The sequence below is a fragment of the Peromyscus leucopus genome, chromosome 5 (genome assembly GCF_004664715.2).
Source record: "Peromyscus leucopus breed LL Stock chromosome 5, UCI_PerLeu_2.1, whole genome shotgun sequence".
In the NCBI taxonomy this organism is placed as follows: Eukaryota; Metazoa; Chordata; class Mammalia; order Rodentia; family Cricetidae; genus Peromyscus; species Peromyscus leucopus.
Genome location: NC_051067.1, coordinates 51,865,010 through 51,882,524, shown reverse-complemented (window position 1 = coordinate 51,882,524; position 17,515 = coordinate 51,865,010). Strand labels below are relative to the sequence as shown.

Below are 17,515 nucleotides of genomic sequence, written 5' to 3'. Positions count from 1 at the left end.
ATTTCACATTAGCATGCTCATTCTATACTCCTTGATCGTGTTATAACTCAGCGTATACAAACATCTCATTTGCAGGAATCCTAGTAAGTCTCATCTGCGCCATGCGATTCCTAGTACAGAGAGAGGGCCCGGGCTGCTAGAAAGTCCTTCAATATTTAACTTCACTGCAGATCGATTAATTAATGGCGTCCGGAGCCCACAGACGAGGCAAGCAGGGCAAACTAGAACACGAATACAGAACCCTTCAGCTTATGCCAAGAGAGAGATTGGAACTGGGCGTGTGGAGCCAAGTAGTCTTGAATCCTCTCCTGGTTTAGGGAGAGGAAGGTAAGTCACATGCATATTTTGTCAAGCAGATATTATGTACCTATCATGAACTACTAATACTTTGCATTTTAATTTAGATGTTTTCTAATATCCTAATTCATTTCAGAAAAATCAAGTAAACATCAAAGGTTTCCCTTAATTCCTCAGGAATGTTGTTGGTTTTAGAGCAGAGACTTAAATGTGTTTTTTGTTTTTGTTTTTTGTTTTCTTAAAAACTTGACATTTTCTTTCATAACACTACAGCTGGCATGTAAGAGCTGTCCAGTGTCTAACCTCTGCTCATCCTGACTACAGTCTCACCTTGGAGTTAGCCCTGGCCCTCTAGGTCGCTGGTCTTGGTAGAGGTGGCCTCCAAGGTGTGTTCCCCCAGGTTCCTGTTCTTGCTTCTTTACAGCTGGTAGTAAGGAGGGCTGAGCATGTAGGTCAGCTATAGAGTGCATGCCTAGTATACAAAGTCCTGGATCAAAGCCTAGTGCTCCACAAAAATCAAATGAAGTGGGATTGCACTGGCAGCAGGCTATAGTTGGCAGATACAAGAGTTTGGTAGCCTGACAAACCAGCATTGAAATTCCATTTCTGCTAAACTTACTTATAAACCAAAGCTGCTGTTGTGAGCCAGTGCCTTTGGGCACAGTATTTCCATCCTCAGGCAGGTAGTTCTTAGAGTCTTGGTGTTTCTTGTCATTCCCTGGGGTCCTTCCCATACACTGTGAATGTAAACTACTGTACTTCCATTTCTTCTCCCTGTGACCTCTAGTGCAGTTTCTTCTTTCTTGATCACTGTCTTGTCTTCGGCCGTTTATACCTCCTCTACAGAGATGACATTAGAAGACATAGGTGGGTCTCAGCGTTTGCACCCTACCCAGTGTTGAGGGCCACTTGCTAATGGGATGAAGCCTGTCAGGATCTTCCTCGGACAAACGCTGAGCAAGAACCTCAGCCTATCCAGGTTTTTTTCCTTTAACCTACCTTGAAAATTTTAAGTGGGGGCAGGGGGAAGTCCTCAGTTTTCCATACATAAATATACAGCATGATTAGTTGAATCATTGAGATTATTGAAACTCAAAATGTTGATTTCTCTTTCTGGGTACAGAACAAAGGCACACCCCCAAGATATGGCAGGTGTGGGTCTAGACCACCCCAATAAAGCAGGTATCACAGCAAAGTGAGTGACTTGGGGTGCTAAAGGTTGGGATGGGTGTGCAGTGCCCAAGAATAAGACACTAGTGTCTTTTTTCTTTGTTTTACAAAGCATGTGCTGCTGTTTATTTACTCACAGAATTTTTACATTAGGAGTCAGAGCTCTCCTCCCCTGCTGCTGTCTAATCACCAGTTCAAGTTTCAACCTCTTGTTGTCCATCCACACCATTGGTAAGACCTGGGTCAGCAGGAGATCTATCTCAAGAAACCATCTTTTCTCTGATCTGTATGAGACAGCTTCTCAGCCTTTGAAGGGGAATGAGGTCACAGTCAGAAAGCTCTTGAGGCTCACTGAAGCCCAAACTCTTGTAACTGTTGCTGTCTTGACCTCTTCCCATTGATCACAGGCGTTTTAGCAGCACCTGAAGTGTGGGTCCTTTCCAGAAGGCAGTCAGTTGACTTTGTCTTTCAGAAGGATCACTGTTGTCCATGAAATGTAGTTTCTTATTTGTGTGCGGGGTAAATAGGCTACATGCATCATGTTATTTATCAACTTTGGGTCTTGCTTCTCAAGTCCCATGCACCTTCATTTTGAGGACAGTGTCTCTTATGGAACTGGAGCTCACCAGTTAGGCTGGTTGACTCCAGGGTTCCCTTTCCTGAATACCCCAACACTGGGATTGTAAGCATGCCCACTTGGCAGTTTTATTTTTGAGAGTCTATGATGTTTCTCTAAAGTTCTTATGTGTGTACAGACATACGTGTTTGAATGATGCACGTGTCGAGACCAGAAACACTGCCAGCCATCTTCTTCTATTACTTTCCACCTTGTTTTTTGAAACGGGGTCTCTCACTGAACCTGGAGTTGACAACTAGGCAGATTTTGCTGGCCACTGAGCTCCAGGGATCTATTTCTGTTGTTCCCTGTGCATACTGTGGTTATAGATGCAGCCATGGCACCTGGCTTTTATGTGCCCTAGGGATCCAAGCTCAGGTCCTCATGCTCGCATGACAGGCAATTTACAAACTAAGCATCTCAGTCCCAGTGCCTAGGTGAGTTCCCAGGCTCTAACTCAGTTTTCATGCTTGAGCAGCAGGCATTTTATGACTATCTCTCCAGCCCCTATGAAGTATGTTTCTTAAATAGTAGGACCTAAAAGTTGAAATTAGCTTTTGACCCATGACTGCAGAATGCATATTGTGTTAGTTTTTGTCAACATGCTATTAATCTTGTTATGTATTTCCATCAGAGCTCTTGAATGGCCAGATGCATTGGCATCAAATAATAATCTGGTCCTCAGCTCCAGGGGGGGGGGGGGTGGGGGGGAGATAATAATCTGAAAGAATCTTTCCCTTGAGTAACACATTTTCAGTACACTCTTAAAACATTCAGTAACCATGTCATAATAGTCACCAGCTACAGTAGTCCTGGTAGAGAGTCAGCCAATCTATTAAAGCTAGTCATTGTTAAGTCCTAGATCGTGTCTTCTTTAAGTGGGAAACTATTTGACTTGGGGAAATCGCTGGGTCTTCTGGGTAGCTCACTGCAGCCTCTGCCGCAGTGCCCGCTACTTCACTTGTGCTTTGGTGTAACAAAAGTACTTCTTTCCTGAATGTCATGTGCCAACCGCTGTCAGCATCTACAACTTCCTTGTCTCTCTTAACCCTCACAGGGTTAAAAAGAGGGAACCTGCTAGCCATTGGACTTGGTCTCCAAGAATACTGTGGCTGGTTTGGTCTTCTGTGTGGGTTCCTGGAACATCCTCTCTACGAACAGGAAGGTCACCTGGCTCTCTTGTCATCTACGTATTCACTGGCTGATAGTGTGATAGGTGTTCAGCTCTCTGCCTCTGACATGTCTTCTCACTCAGCTTAATCATTTCTAGATTTTAAAGAGAAAAACCTGTGACTCTTCTTTTCACTTAAACATGTGTAAGCCACTGGATAATTCATTTCAGTATTGTGGAAATGTTTGTTTGGCTGGGGCTGCCACTTGTGAAAGTTAATAGCCATGAAGACAACAGTGGAAGAGGAGGGAGAGTCTCTTTGCTTTTAGTGCAGCTGGAGAGTTTAATTTGAAGAATTTGAAAAAAATTCTGTTTCCAGCGATGGCGCCAACATCTGTGGAGCTGTGGTAGGTTGTGAGACAGGCCACAGGCACCATGGCTTGGTAGAGCTAACACTGGCCTGGGACCCATCAAGGACAAAAGCTACTCCAACCATTTTTATACCAAATCGGTTAATGAAGACTGAGAACTCAGAGGGAGCATTGAATAACACAGAGCTAGTGACATCAGGTGGCAGCCACAAACCCAATGGTCATGTTTGGGGTTCTAAGGCTAAAATCTTGAGAGAAGGGAGCCTGGACCACAGATCTCTTGTGTTCAACAGGTACAGTGTAAAGAGAGTGTAAACTAAAGAGTAAATTCCTGTGTCCTTCCAGCCCTTGTTAATAAAAGCTTAACAAAGCTTCCTGTCAGAGGAAAAGCAGTGTTTGCAGAATCCTAGCCACCTAAAAAAAAAAAAATGAAATAAAAAGGTAGGGCTGAGACTAGATAGTATCTTGCTAACCAATATGTTCTGCCTCTTTGGTGACAGTCACTGTCAGTCTCCCAACAATATTTGTGCTTCCAGGTAGCCACTGGAAAAGGGTTATGTTCTTACCAAAGAGACCAGGCCTTGTACTAATGAGAGAATCTCACTCTCTTCTCTACAAAGGGATCCGGTTTCCACTTAATCTGTGACCTAAGTAAGGATTTGCACACCTCACTTATGAATGAGTATAGCTTTCAGTCCTTGTTTCTGAACTATGGACTGATGAAAGCAGGATTAGTGAGTAGTTTCCTTCTCTCTCCATCATATGCCCTGTGTCCAGAGAGCCTATGCAGAAGCAGGAGGGGTGATCTAGTTCCTCCTTCCTGAAGGACCTGATCTTCCACAGAGTTTGCATTTCCTCTTCTATTGTTTTTCCTTAAGAGTGTGTTACTCATCAACTTTTTCTATTGGTCTGAAGCACTAAGAAGTTGCTATAGAGCCCTCAAGGCTTCAGTCATGTATCTGCTACCCTTGTGCGTGCCAAGGTCAGTATAGTAAAAAACTCCAAATGCCAGCTGGGGATCTGTCTTAGATACAGAGCAGAAGCATGCCCATGTGGGATCTAAAACCTGCGAGCTCCCAGTATCCCAAGTGCAAAACTGCATGGTGCTGGGACCGTGCCTCTGCCTGTGTCTCTGCTACAACAAACCACACACTGTGAGCAGCAGTCCTTTGGCTGTGTCTTCTGTCTGCAGTCACTTTCAAGGGATGGACACTGAGAGCATGTTCCAGGACGTCCTGTCATTCCATGGGGTTACTGCACTTGGAGCTCCAAGTGGTCTATTGATGTGCTCTAACAGCAGCTATGCATTTTGTAGGCTCTGCTGACAGGGAGCCACTGTTGTTAGATGGTGTTGGTGCACAGACACCTACAGTGAAGCTAGCCCACTGTGGAGCCTGCCTGTGGTCCTAAGGCAGCAACTGTAGCACAGATGTTCACAGTGCCCATGCCATACCAGAACTTGTCACCTCTCATCCGAGTGCCCAGAGGCCTGGCCATGATGGTACTCAGGGCCCTGTTCCAACAGGTGACTGTTCATGCCCACCTTTATGGCATAATACCTCATCTGTGCTCAGGGATTTAGCCCCTACTAAGCTAGCTCAGCAGAAAACCAGACTCCGTTTCCTTCAGGAGAGTCAGTTTTCTGCTCGAGACAGTCTGGATCCACTCCAGAACCAAAAAGGTTTGTATCCTAGAGGCAAGCCAGAGGGTCTTTAGAGCCTCCCTCAGACCTCTTATTCTAATAGGAACACTTCAGACAAAAGCATGTTTTTATTTTCTATAAATAAAGAAATTAATAATATCTAAATTCCTTTTAAGTAGATAATGCATAGCCTTTGGGGAGTCTGTGCAGTTAAAATGATAGAAGGGATAAACAAATAAAAATGAAGGTGCCATTTGAGATTCATGTGTAGCTTGTTAAACCACATAAACCCATCCAGGAAACTGTAAATACGGATTCTGTGGCTCACTGTACTGCTGCAGGGTACAGACTTCCAGCCTTGCTGCCCAGTGTCTGGCTGCTTGCTGATGATAAGGAAGGCAAGCCTGGGTTTTAGGGCACTTTCAGGATTTAGAGGTTCTTATGTGGCTTTTGCAGTAAGGGATAATCGTGGTTTTTTACTAATGTTTTAAATCATTCACCTATAGAGTTTGATGTCATATTTTGTATATATATCTTATCATTCCGGCTGAAGGGACAGTTAAACATTCAAATCTTAAAAATTCTAAGTAGCCAGTAGATAAGTTGTTACAATAATGATTTTTCTATTATCTGTCTGGATATCTAACTTGATGATTTACTGTCCACATTTGGATTTTGTTGTTTTATACTTTTGTTTAATACAGTAAGACCATCTTGTTATATAATTTTATGCAGGCTGATCTTAAGCTTGTCATCTTCCTGCCTCAGTAACCCCAATATTAGAACTGCAGGCATGTGCTATGATGCCTGGGTTTTGATTGTCTTTTTAAAGTTGACTTTTGGAATCAGTTTCTTCATGAAAGATTAAAAATATTAACGACTGACTGAATTGATGCATACTGCTTTGAATATATGAGAAAACATAAGCTTGGCAAATTTTCCAAGTAAGGAAAAAAATAATGGTCTTTTTGCTTTCTATTCCTAGGAAAAATTCCTTTGGCTATCGGAAGAAAAGAGAAGAGAAGTTTACAGTGAGTACATAAAGTGGTGTGTGTGTCTGTGTGTGTGTGTGTGTGTGTCTGTGTGCGTCTGTGTCTGTGTGCGCGCGCGCGTGCGTTCACACTCGTGCATTCACACTCCTGCCTGTGTGCACTCACATGAACTCGTACACTTGGATACGTAAAAGCCAGAAAGAGACTTCAGGCATCTCATCAGTGTCTACCTTATTGTCTTGAGATAGTCTCTTACTGCACTGGAAGCCCACTGCTTGAGGTAGGCTGGCTGCCAGTGAGCTCCCTAGATCATTCTGTCTCCACCCATCAGTGCTGCAGTTCCAGACACATTGCTGAGTTTATCTTTTTGCCTGAGTGCTAGGGATATGAATTCTAGTCCTTATGTTTGCAGAGCAAGCAACTCTGTTCACCAAACCATCTCTCTAGCCCCAAATGCTTATTTTTACAAGACATTTAAATCTAATAGTAAGCAAACATCAGTGTTAACTAAATGGATTAAGGATAAGATCTGAGGAGGAACATTGCAAAAAAACTTTAATGTGATATCCTTAAGGTAATAACTGATATTTTTGGCCTAAAGAAGAAAGGATTGTGTAGTTTTTAAAAATACTGATGACCAGCTGGTTTATGGTGCTGTGAACAGTTACAGGTAGGATTCACTTTTATACTTAGTACAGTCTACATGTGGCTGCAGCGTGGAGAACTATATTGGGATTATAAGCAGGACTTCTCCCATCCACTGGGAAACATCTAAGACTCAGAGTGGATGCTAAAACCTTAGCTAATAGAAGGCATCTTGCCATAGGGAGTTTGTAGCTTCAGAAGTGCAAGGTGCAACAGCCAGACGAATTTGTCTCCCTTTGTGGCCCCGTGAGCAAAGGGTTAGTTTGTACCTCGGGACAGTTGAGAATAATCACCTTTTTCTCAACAGGAAGCACTCTTTGGCTTCTCTCTGGCTTATCTGACTTTCTAGTTACTGCTTTTGCATTTGGACACCAACTACTTTTGTATTGGTGAAATTATTAAGGCCACTCCACATAGTTAAAAGGAAGATTTATTTAGTGGGTGACTTACAAATGAAGGGATAGGTAGGTCACAGGGTCTGGGGAAGGTGTATCGCAGTCCAGCGGTGTTCTCTGGAGCTCTGCTTAGTCAACCTCCACCGTCTAGGGTCCAGGAACTGAGAGAGCACTCGCCCATCCAGGTCTCGGGTCTCCAGACGCCTCCCTTGGCCCCGCCTTGTAGGCGTGACAGTTGCCAAAGTCTCAATGGGGGTTGGAACTTCCAGATCCAAGCTGGAATGGCTACCCACTACACTTTTGTATTTGGCCACCATTATTAAATGAAGTAAGGGTTGCTTTGAACAAGCTCTGTAAGATCACATTTGATCTGATTACCAAGAAGGCTACTAAGAGAGCAGTTGTGAGGGCACATAACCAGGTAAACTTCAGCTAAAAAATTTCCATTACAGCCTGAATTTGTCACCTTAGATACATTTCATCCTTTAACTTGCTTACATTTGAATTTTTTTAATATTACATTTGTGTGTATGTGTGTGTGTGTGTGCATGTGGACATACTTGGTGCATATATATGAGGGTCAAAGGACAACTTATGGGAGTGTGTTTTTTTCTTTCTACCATGTGGGTCCCTGGGGAGTAAACTTAGCAGGAGGCATCTTTGAATCCTCTTGCTGGCCCACTGCTTGCATTTGAACTGCATGCAACATTTATAGACTTTCCAGACAGATGTGACAGCTGGAAGATTCTTTGCCTTGCTTTTTGTGCTACCCTTGTCTCTCCACACTTGTGTGACCTTCTGGGGTGTCATTGTGTTGCAGAGCAGTCAGACTCAGTCTCCAACACCACCAAAGCCTCCATCACCAAGTTTTGAACTGGGGCTGTCCAACTTCCCCCCATTACCTGGAGCTGCAGGCAATTTGAAGACAGAGGACTTGTTTGAAAACAGGCTTTCCAGCTTGATCATAGGATCTTCAAAAGAAAGAGTAAGCTATGTGTTACAGCTGTAAAGTTTGCTGATGTTTTCTAAGCACTGATGTTGTGCAGCGACCTGGCCCGAGTTCTTTACACACATTAAAAGGAGAAAGGAATTGAAAGAGGTTTAAGGTTTTGGGTGAATTTGTGTTGCTCACTTGGTGTTGGAGCCAGGTCAAGCCGCCCTTCTCTTGCCGTCTGCTAAGGTTGCTGTGGCACCTATGCTGTACACATGCATAGATGAATTGTTGCTGTTGACGTTTAAAACCCTTTTGTTTCACGAAACAGAATAAGATACAAGAGTCTGCATTACACCAGACATAATCTACATAGTGTTAGCAGCCAGAAGCTTAGAGTCACTTTGTTGTCGTCTGGTGATTTCAGGCAAACTCTAGGCTGCCCCAAGGTCGTTCACTGCAGTCTCAGTGAACGTCACCACTGCTAGTCTCAGCTGAGCTACTCAAGTCTGAAGAGATTCCTTCCCAGAGCTCCTGCAATACAGTTAGCTAACAGCTTGGCAGTGGGATTTGCCCCCTGCCAGTAGCAGTGTTCAAGGCTCTGGGACATGCAGAAAAAGGAATTTGTGCCCAGTTACTAAAGTATGGCTGAGTGCCAGCCTGGTGCGGGTGGGGTGGGCTTGTAGAGTAGTCCTGGCTCTAGGCATTCCTTATGGTGCAGTTATCAACTGTGGCCGTACATCAGATGGTACATCTGTCTTAGGCGGGGGGTCGGGGGGCACCACTCCACAGCCAAGTGTAGAGCCACAGTAGTGGCTGCAGTAGTTAAGGCAGGTGACTTTGCTACTACAGTATCTTGAGACTAAGGTCAGGTAAAAAGTTGAGTTCTTTTCATGTTGAGAAGTGGTAATTGCTGCTGTTTTTAGCCATGGAAACTATGCTTTCCAAGAGTCCATATTATCTAGTAAGGGATGTTAGAATTAGGATGTCTTAGAACTTACAAGTCTCAATGTCCATATGAATAATTTCCAATTGCCTTATAAAACAGTAGAGAATTATGCATTTCAACAGTTATGAAGTCTTGTTTTCAAGTTATGGTCTCCCTTAAGTGATAGGTAAATAACACTAGCAGCCCTCCTCAGTTTCACAGACAGTTGCTGCTTTGAATGTACTTGAGTTTCTGTGCAAAGCCCTTCTTGAAGAATGAATTACTGCTTTCTGAAAGGCAGGGCCTGGCTCTGTGGCCAAATTACACAGTCTCTGCTGCTGCCAGCATTGATGCATCTGCAAGAGCTACAGAAAACTTGAGACATTAGGCCATAGAACCCCTCCTTGCTTGACATAGAGTTTGTGACTGTTTGTAAAGTGTCATATGTGTCGGTTTAAATAGAGGCAGAGTTGAACATATGTTGAATGTGAGCATGCTTTTACAAATAAGAAGTCGTTGGCTGCCCTGTGTTTTAGCAAGCTAGGTCCCTTTCATGTGAGCAATCCTAAGTCCCTCTGGTTCTCAAGCCAGCAGAACCTCACCCTAGCCCCACATAAGAGGGTAAATTGTGCCATTCTCCCAAAGCTGCACTTCCAGCTACTTTGTTACCTTTGAACTTTTACCTGCTTTGAAAAGAAAGTGTCTTTTTATATTTAAACTTATAACCAATTGTTTACTTGCTTTAAAATCACATCCTGGGTTAATGACATATGAGTAAACTTGTATGAATTACAGCTGCACTGAGCAGGTCATTGATGGAGCAATTTCTCATTCACTCAGGTCTTAGCTTAGTGACCTTGCCTGTTAAATTGGGTAAAGCAGGTTTGTAGGCCTGCTTCAGGGGTGGTTTGTGGATTCAGGTGAGAGCTCCTGTGGGTGTCTTCCACCTACCACCAAGCGCTTATTTTATGTGGGTGTGGATTCATCAGTCTTTGTTTTGGATTAGTGACACCAGTGAACCATAGTGTACTGTCTTGGTAATTCCGTCCCTGCCTGGGGAGCCCTGACGTGTCAGATGAGTAAGGTGTGTTTGGAAGCTGTTCACTTAAGACAAGCTTACAGATAATTACAGTGCATTTGCTGAGAGCAAGAGGGCTGAGTGCTGGGCAACAGTTAACAACTCAAAATGTTGTGTTTGCTGGAGGCTTCTTCTCCTATGGCTTTGTGCTGGGACTTGGCAGTTTGTTGGTAGGACCACTGGTTCTGTTGGTTTGGAGGGTGGATACACCATTCGGCATCAGTCAGTCAGGGGGCTGGGAAGCAGGCTCTCCAGGTGGGTTAGAGATTGCCATGGTTTTAATGGTTAGGCCCTTAACTTCTTGGGCAAAGATCTAACAGCTCGTAAATTGCTACTTTAATGATTTCAGAACCTCAGTGCAGATGCAAGCACAAACACCGTTCCTGTAGTGGTCCCCAGAGAGCCTTCCGTGGCAGCACCCTGTGCTGTGTCAACAGCATTTGAACGGTCCCCTTCCCCAGCCCATTTACCCGAGTAAGTATCAGTGTTCTACCAGCCCTCTGCCGTGTACAAGTGGGAATGACTGTAATGTTATACATGATTCTTAAACCAGATGGCATTTTCACAGGGATCCCAAGGTGGCAGAAAAGCAGAGGGAAACCCACAGTGTGGACAGACTCCCTTCTACCCCTACTACAACTGCATGTAAATCAGTGCAGGTGAATGGAGCAGCAACAGTAAGTGCTTTGCCTGCCTTCCACAGCACTCAGGTGTCCTATATAGGTCCTGCCTCAGCCTGTGTTTAGTCATTCTAATTTGATTGGTTTTTATTTGTGTGTGCCTTCATTTCTCTGTACCACATTGCTGAGCCTCCTCTCTATTTCAGTTACTGTCTCTCAGATAGTAACAAGGTCCCAACTCTGTCCTGTATGGAGGTTGATCATTTCTGCATTTACTGTGTGTATTGTATATATGAAAAAGAATTAAGCAGAATGACTAAAAAGAACAACATGGTGTCCTTTTTGCCTTGTTTAAATCCCAGTGTTTCTGCTAGGTATGGTGGCTCAGGCCTTTAGTCCCAGTGCTTGGGGGACAGAGCAGGACAATGGCTGCAGGTTTGAGGCCCCTGGTTTACATAGCAGGTTGCAGCCAGCCAGGGATCCACAGTGATGCAGTGAATCCTCAGGTCTGGTAGTTTGTGTCTGTCCTTGATGATCTAGCATCTCTTATCCGGATTTGCATCTTCCTCAGCTTGGTGTTGAGGTAAGTCTTTAAGTTAAAATTGCATTAGGTATGGTGGCACGCACCTGTAATCCCAAGACTTAGGAGGCAGAAGCAGGAAGATCAAATTTCTACAAGCTCTGTCTAAGTGCCAGACACAGTAAGACTCCATCTTAGACTTAGGAAGTGGAAGCAGGAGGATCAGGAGTTGAAGCGTAACTCACACACTGAGGCCTGCACTATATAAGATACTATCTCAATAAACAAATAAATGAATAAGACTCACAGGACCACTGTGCCACACCATCGCAGTTTATTCCCTCTGTAAGCAGAGCATTTGCAGGTGTCCTGTCTTGGTCAAGGGAAGCAGGGTTTGTACCTTTTTTTCCCCCCTTGAGCCTCTTAAGCTCCCATATTTCTCAAGAGCGCTTAAAGGCTTCATGCTGGGCAGAGTTTGGTTACCATTTCATGTTGTTAGTCGTGTTAGAGGGGTTAGCTCTATAGTATCTTGGGAGGAAAAGTGTACTGCAAGGGAAGGGAGTGGTTTTTTTGTTATGTTTTGTTTTGTTTTAACCAAAACATCTGTGTTTTTTAAGCTTAAAAAAAAACAACCATGATTAGAAAAATGAATGTATTTTCTTTTCACAGAAACTTAGCTTTATAGAGTCTAGACAAACAAATAAAAAGCCAGAATCTAACATAAGTCAAGGAAATCCATTCATGCTTCAGGCTCCTCTTCTCGAGGAAGCAGCATGGTTATATTATTCCTCTTTAGTAATCCTTTGTCCTTGTTGAGTAATTTCAAACTCTGTGACTTATTCTAGCACCAACTGACAAAGTCATCAAATCCTAGAAATATACCAACAGTTGTGTCTGAATTAGGGTTTTTATTGCTGTGAAGAAACACCATGAACATGGCAACTCTTACGAAGGAAAACATGTAATTGGGTGGCTTACAATTGAGAGGTTCAGTCCATTATTATCATGGCAGGACATGGCAGCGTGCATACAGACATGGTGCTGGAGAAGGAGCTGAGAGTCCTACAACTTGATCTTCAGGTAACAGGAAGTGAACTGATCTAGGTGAAGCTTGAGCATAGGAGACCTCAGAGCCCACCCTTACAGTGGCACACTTTCTCCAACAAGGCCACACCTCCTAATAGTGCCACTCCCTGTGAGCATATGGGGGCCAATTACATTCAAACTATCACTAGTTGCTCCATCACAGTGAGAATTCTTGATTCTATATGCTTGTCCACAGCGCTAGTGACAGGAGCTTTGATGATAGTCATTTTAGCTGCCAGGAACATGCCAGAAGTTGCTGCTGGATTTTGTGAATGTTTTAAAAGTAAAAATACCCATGAAGATGGAATTTTACTTAAAATTAAAGCTTTATTTTATGTAACTTCATTCCTGTCACTCTGTACCCATAATCCCACATTTTGTGTTTCCAGGAATTGCGAAAGCCCAGTTATGCAGAGATTTGTCAGAGAACGAGTAAAGAGCCTCCATCCTCCCCATTGCAACCCCCAAAAGAACAAAAGCCAAACACTGTCACCTGTGGGAAGGAGGAGAAGAAGCTCACTGAACCTGTGGAGAGATACAGAGAGCCCACTGCCCTCAAGTCCACTCCTGGGGTCCCCAAAGATCAGAGGAGACAGCCTGGGCGCCGACCCTCGCCTCCAGCTGCTGGGAAGCGTCTAAACAGGGAACAGAACACTCCCCCCAAGTCTCCTCAGTGAAAGCCGGATGCCTGGGAGGGGTCTGGAAGAGCTGTATTCACCACAAACGAAGCTCTCCCACTCAGTTCGGAATGAGCCGCTGGTTAGGAGCTTGCAGTGTCTGTGAGGCCCATGGGATGCCTGCAAGTTATTTTCCTTCTGTGAGTCGGATTTTCCCCCTCTTGAAAAAAAAATCTATTTTTCAGGATTTAATTATATAATATAAACCTTATTTTAGGTTGGTGCTTAACTGGAGGTGACGCAGAAGTCTGTTTTTCAGGATAGAAAATGTATTTATCCTAACAAATGGATATTTTTTATTAAGCCTCCACGTGGCTCTGAATGCAAGCTATATATGAGTTTTTCTAAATTAAGGGAACTATGCTACTTCATTTTTTTTTTTAAACAACTGGTCTGCAAGTGCATATGGGTAGGGTGTCCCCAACAGATGGATGAGGGCTGATGGCGCAAGCAGGGGCAGCCTTGGCCTCACAGAGCAAGGGACTGGCAATGTCAGGGCACTGGCATACTGGCACAGGAGCTGTGTTTTCATCTAAACCGTTAGTTGACAGGAAATCTAGCTTTAAAAAAGATACCTATGTATATACAGTTCTTTTTGACCTCGTGGGCAGAAGGACCTGCAAAGAACACCCTAGAAAGACCTGAAACCTTTGAGTTTGGATGTCCTGCGAGCAAGTAACCAGCTTCTCACTCCAGTTCCAAGTGGCTATTATGTAAAATAAATTCAAAGCACATTGTGAATAGAACCTAGATGGAAATAGAAACTCTGTTGCCCACTGACATCATACCATGAAGTTACACCATGATGTTTTGGTCCCTGTGAGCAGGCTACCTGGCTCCCAGCCTCCAGTGCTTGCTCTGTCCGTGTCCCCCCACGCATTCTTGCTGGAGAGTCGTGTCTTAACCAGCTCTGTATGGATGTCTTCCTGTACCTCTGCTTCGGCACGTGGATTTAGAAGTACCTAGCCGTGAGAGAGTGGTGTTTGTGGTCCCCCCTCTGGCTGGTGGAGGACAGAATCCTTGCTCTTTTTACCTCCAAGACGAGGGTCTCACTGATTCTTTCTAAGAAGCGCTGCTGCACTTGTGAAGAACAAGGGTGCAGTAAAGTTAGCAAGTTTATAATAAAGTTACAGATAAATTATTTTGTTTTAAAATGCCTAAAATTTTTCTTTAAGTATTCTAAGCACCAGACATTAAAATAGTTCCTGCTAAGTGTAACCATACAGCTTATTCCACAAAATGCTATTTAATAAGACTGAAGTTTGTTTTGTTTTGTTTTTTTTTTTTTTTGTTTTGTTTTGTTTTTGGTTTGGTTTGGTTTTTTTTTTTTCCCCCCCGTTTTGGGGTTCTTTTTGTTTTGTTTTTTTAAGAAAAAATGATTTCCATCCAATATTTAAAGACTTGAATTTTATTTAAACTTGAAAATGACTTTGCCTTAACTTTTGTATAAGACAGCTTAGAGCTCACGGAGACCGGCCCCTGGGTTGGTGGGAGTGGATTGGTTACTCAGTCACCGTGCGGATCTCCTGGTGGTGGTTTTGCTGAGTACACATACTGTTGTACAAGAACTCCAGTGGTTTTTGTAACATACCTTACAGATCTTCAACAATTGATCTTTTTTCAAATTGTTGAAAAATCCTGTAAATGCAAATAGTCGCTACTGTGTTAAATCTGTGCACTTGGGAGTGTACTCTGCCTGTACAGTGTAAATAATCAGAACATATGAGAAAGGTACCCTACAGAGAAGAATCTGATAAAAAATTATTGATATATTATAAATGTTACTGTTGAGCTGGATGTAGATAAACTAAATGTTGTGGTTTGAGTATTATTTTAATGTGTTAAGGTTTTTCTTTTCCCCTTATACTGGTGTGTTGAACTGATTTTGCCTCTTTGCTGCAAAAGGGAAATGGGAAGTCTTATTAAAAGCCTTTGGATGTTTTCATACTCTTAAAAAGTATGTAAGTACATACTAATCATATCTGATGTTTAAGAGTTTTGAAGGAGAGTATAGAGAGCAGAGACTGGCAGGATCTTCCAAGGAGAGTAAAAAACAGAAATGTACTAATTAAAATCATACTTTGCTAAGTGATTTATCCTGCCAGAGGCAAAGATGCCTGATGCATGTGACCATTTCCTTCAGAGCAGCTGTCATTCAGTTACATAGGAATATACGCAGTGCTGTTTCAAATGCCTGTGAAAGGAACATAGGATGAATTTCCTTGTAGATGTCACATCACTGACAAAAAAAAAAAAGAAGAAGAAGAAGAAACAACCAGCCTCTTGAACCCACACTAGCAGATACCGTCTATCTGGAAAGGCGAGCCTGAGGCCTCAGGTCCTTCCCATCACATCTTTCCTGGAAGAGGGGCCAGATTATGATCAGCATCCCTTATCCCCAAGGGTGCTCTCACAGAGGATCCTTGGGTTTTAATGGGAAGTCCTTTCCCCAAGGCTGAGCATTGCAGCACGAAGCGTGTGTGGCAGAGCCAGCTGTAGATGCGTGCTGGCTGCTGGCTGGAGTAGGCTCACTGGCCGTATGCAGAGCCAGCTGGGCATGTGCACAAGGTCGGGACACTGTAATCACTGCTTAGCCAGTGACAGCCTGGCACCAGGATCTAAAGCCTTGCTCACATGTGATTTTTTTTAATAGCACTCTTTTTCAGGAAGCAAAGGTGATATGCCAAATAGCTGTGTGATGTCAAAACAGAGACTTCCTGATCCCTGAGGTTTTTCCACTCAGAAAACAATGGAGTTATCACAGTAGGAAGCTGTGGAGGGCGCATGCAGACTCTTGCTATGTCACATACAGCAAGCGTGATATGTGGTTTTCATAATCTATTTTTTAAGTTTACTCATTCCTTTCAGTATCTCAAAGTATAGAATCAGAGATACCACAGTCACAAATGACATTTTTAACTTGTAAAATTGTGTGATGATACTTAATTATCATATGGAAATATGGAATAGGAATCTGGCCCCATTTCACCAGACATGAATTTCAAGTGATTCCGCTCTCAGTAGTCAGTGTCCTGATGTCTCTGTGAATCCTTCCTGTCATTGCATCACTGGTTGCCACTGGTGGGTGGCAAAGAAAAAAGAAAAAAAAAAGAAAAAAAGGAAAAAAAAGAGGAAAAAAAGTCTTACATTGCTGTATTAGGGTTTCTGCAGTTGATATTGAAAAACTGGTCCAGTTTGTCACAGCAGGCGACTGATGGTGCATACCTGTCTTTGTGTCCCCTTCAGTGAGCTGTAGTTGTGGGTTTGTGTGCTTTGTAGCCTGTTATACGGAAAGCAGCAGACAATCGAAGATTCCAGGAGTGCTAACAGCTGCGAGTCACAGAACGGGAGTGTAACGTGGAAGCTTGCCTGAGGGTTTCTGTTTCTGTTCTACTTTTCATTAAGACTGGAATCAAGCTTACATGTAAACTATCGGTAATTTAAGTTTCCTTTTGTCATTCAGTGTAAAACTGTCTAATTTGAAAAAAAAATGTAGGTTATGAAAAATAAAAGATTTAGGCACTGTTCAATTTTTCTTTTGATTCTTTCAAATTAAAATTTTTCTCAAGAATACATCTTTTTTTTTTCTTTTTAAGATTTTGTTTCACTCTATTCCCATCACTCTGCATGAGGATGATAAACAGGGGCCCAAATATAGTTCAGGTTTTGAAGTCTTCCAGCCCCCTCATGTAAGTTGGTCACCCACACTGTAAGATTGAAACATACAGCCTGTTGTATGAAGAACAGAACCCAGGTCCTCTTTCTGAAAGAGTAACAAGTGCTTGTAACCACTGAGCCATCTCTCTAGCCCCCTCCAGTATATCTTTTTTGTTTTGTGTTGACCTGAAACTAGTTGTGTGGACCAGGTTGGTTGGAACTCCACTCTTCCTTCAGAGTTCTGGGATTCAGCATGCACCACCACACAGCTCCCAGTGTTTCTCAGTAGTGAGTTATTTCCCCCAGATTTGTGATGCCTTTGTTACCTCCCACTAACCACCTACATATACCTGGGTCCATCTAGGCTCTCTGTTTCTATTTCTGTGACACTATTTCCTGTAATTGACCTGTCTTCCATTATTCCCAAGAATTTCTCTTGTGCAACTCATCCCAGGTTCAGGTAGATGTGTCCCTGAAGGCGAGTTTTCCATCCCTGAGAATCTCTGTTCTACTTCCTGTATTTGCTGGTTACATGGTCTCCATGCACAGCACTGGCCACAGAAAATTAAGAGGAGATGGTATGTGACTTGGTTTGCTGTGCCTTGTGACGAAGCTCAGTGATTTGCAGTGATAATCACAGCACTGTGGATTGCCTGCTAGGCTTGGCTAGTGGTTCTGTTGATCAGCTGGTTAGACCAACCAGAAAACCAGGATGCTCTCTTCATGGCTCAAGGAGATATGCAAGGGCCAAACCTTGTTTAACATACATACGCAGAGAA

General features: G+C 43.2%; 1 protein-coding gene across 5 annotated transcripts in view; it reads left to right on the top strand.

Annotated features, from left to right (window-relative positions):
* Larp4b (La ribonucleoprotein 4B) overlaps window positions 1-16,609 on the top strand; it is an 85,191-nt gene extending 68,582 nt beyond the window's left edge. For 3 of the 5 annotated variants that reach the window (XM_028859442.2, XM_028859435.2, XM_028859427.2), the window contains 6 exons: window positions 76-327; window positions 6,193-6,238; window positions 8,060-8,224; window positions 10,526-10,650; window positions 10,745-10,853; window positions 12,792-16,609. In XM_028859442.2, coding sequence (XP_028715275.1) covers window positions 76-327; window positions 6,193-6,238; window positions 8,060-8,224; window positions 10,526-10,650; window positions 10,745-10,853; window positions 12,792-13,079 — 985 coding nt within the window. In that variant the 3' untranslated portion in view covers window positions 13,080-16,609. The remainder of the gene's footprint in view (window positions 1-75; window positions 328-6,192; window positions 6,239-8,059; window positions 8,225-10,525; window positions 10,651-10,744; window positions 10,854-12,791) is intronic. The other 2 variants (XM_028859449.2, XM_028859429.2) reach the window with 1 other exon arrangement.
* The last annotated feature ends 906 nt before the right edge of the window (window positions 16,610-17,515 follow it).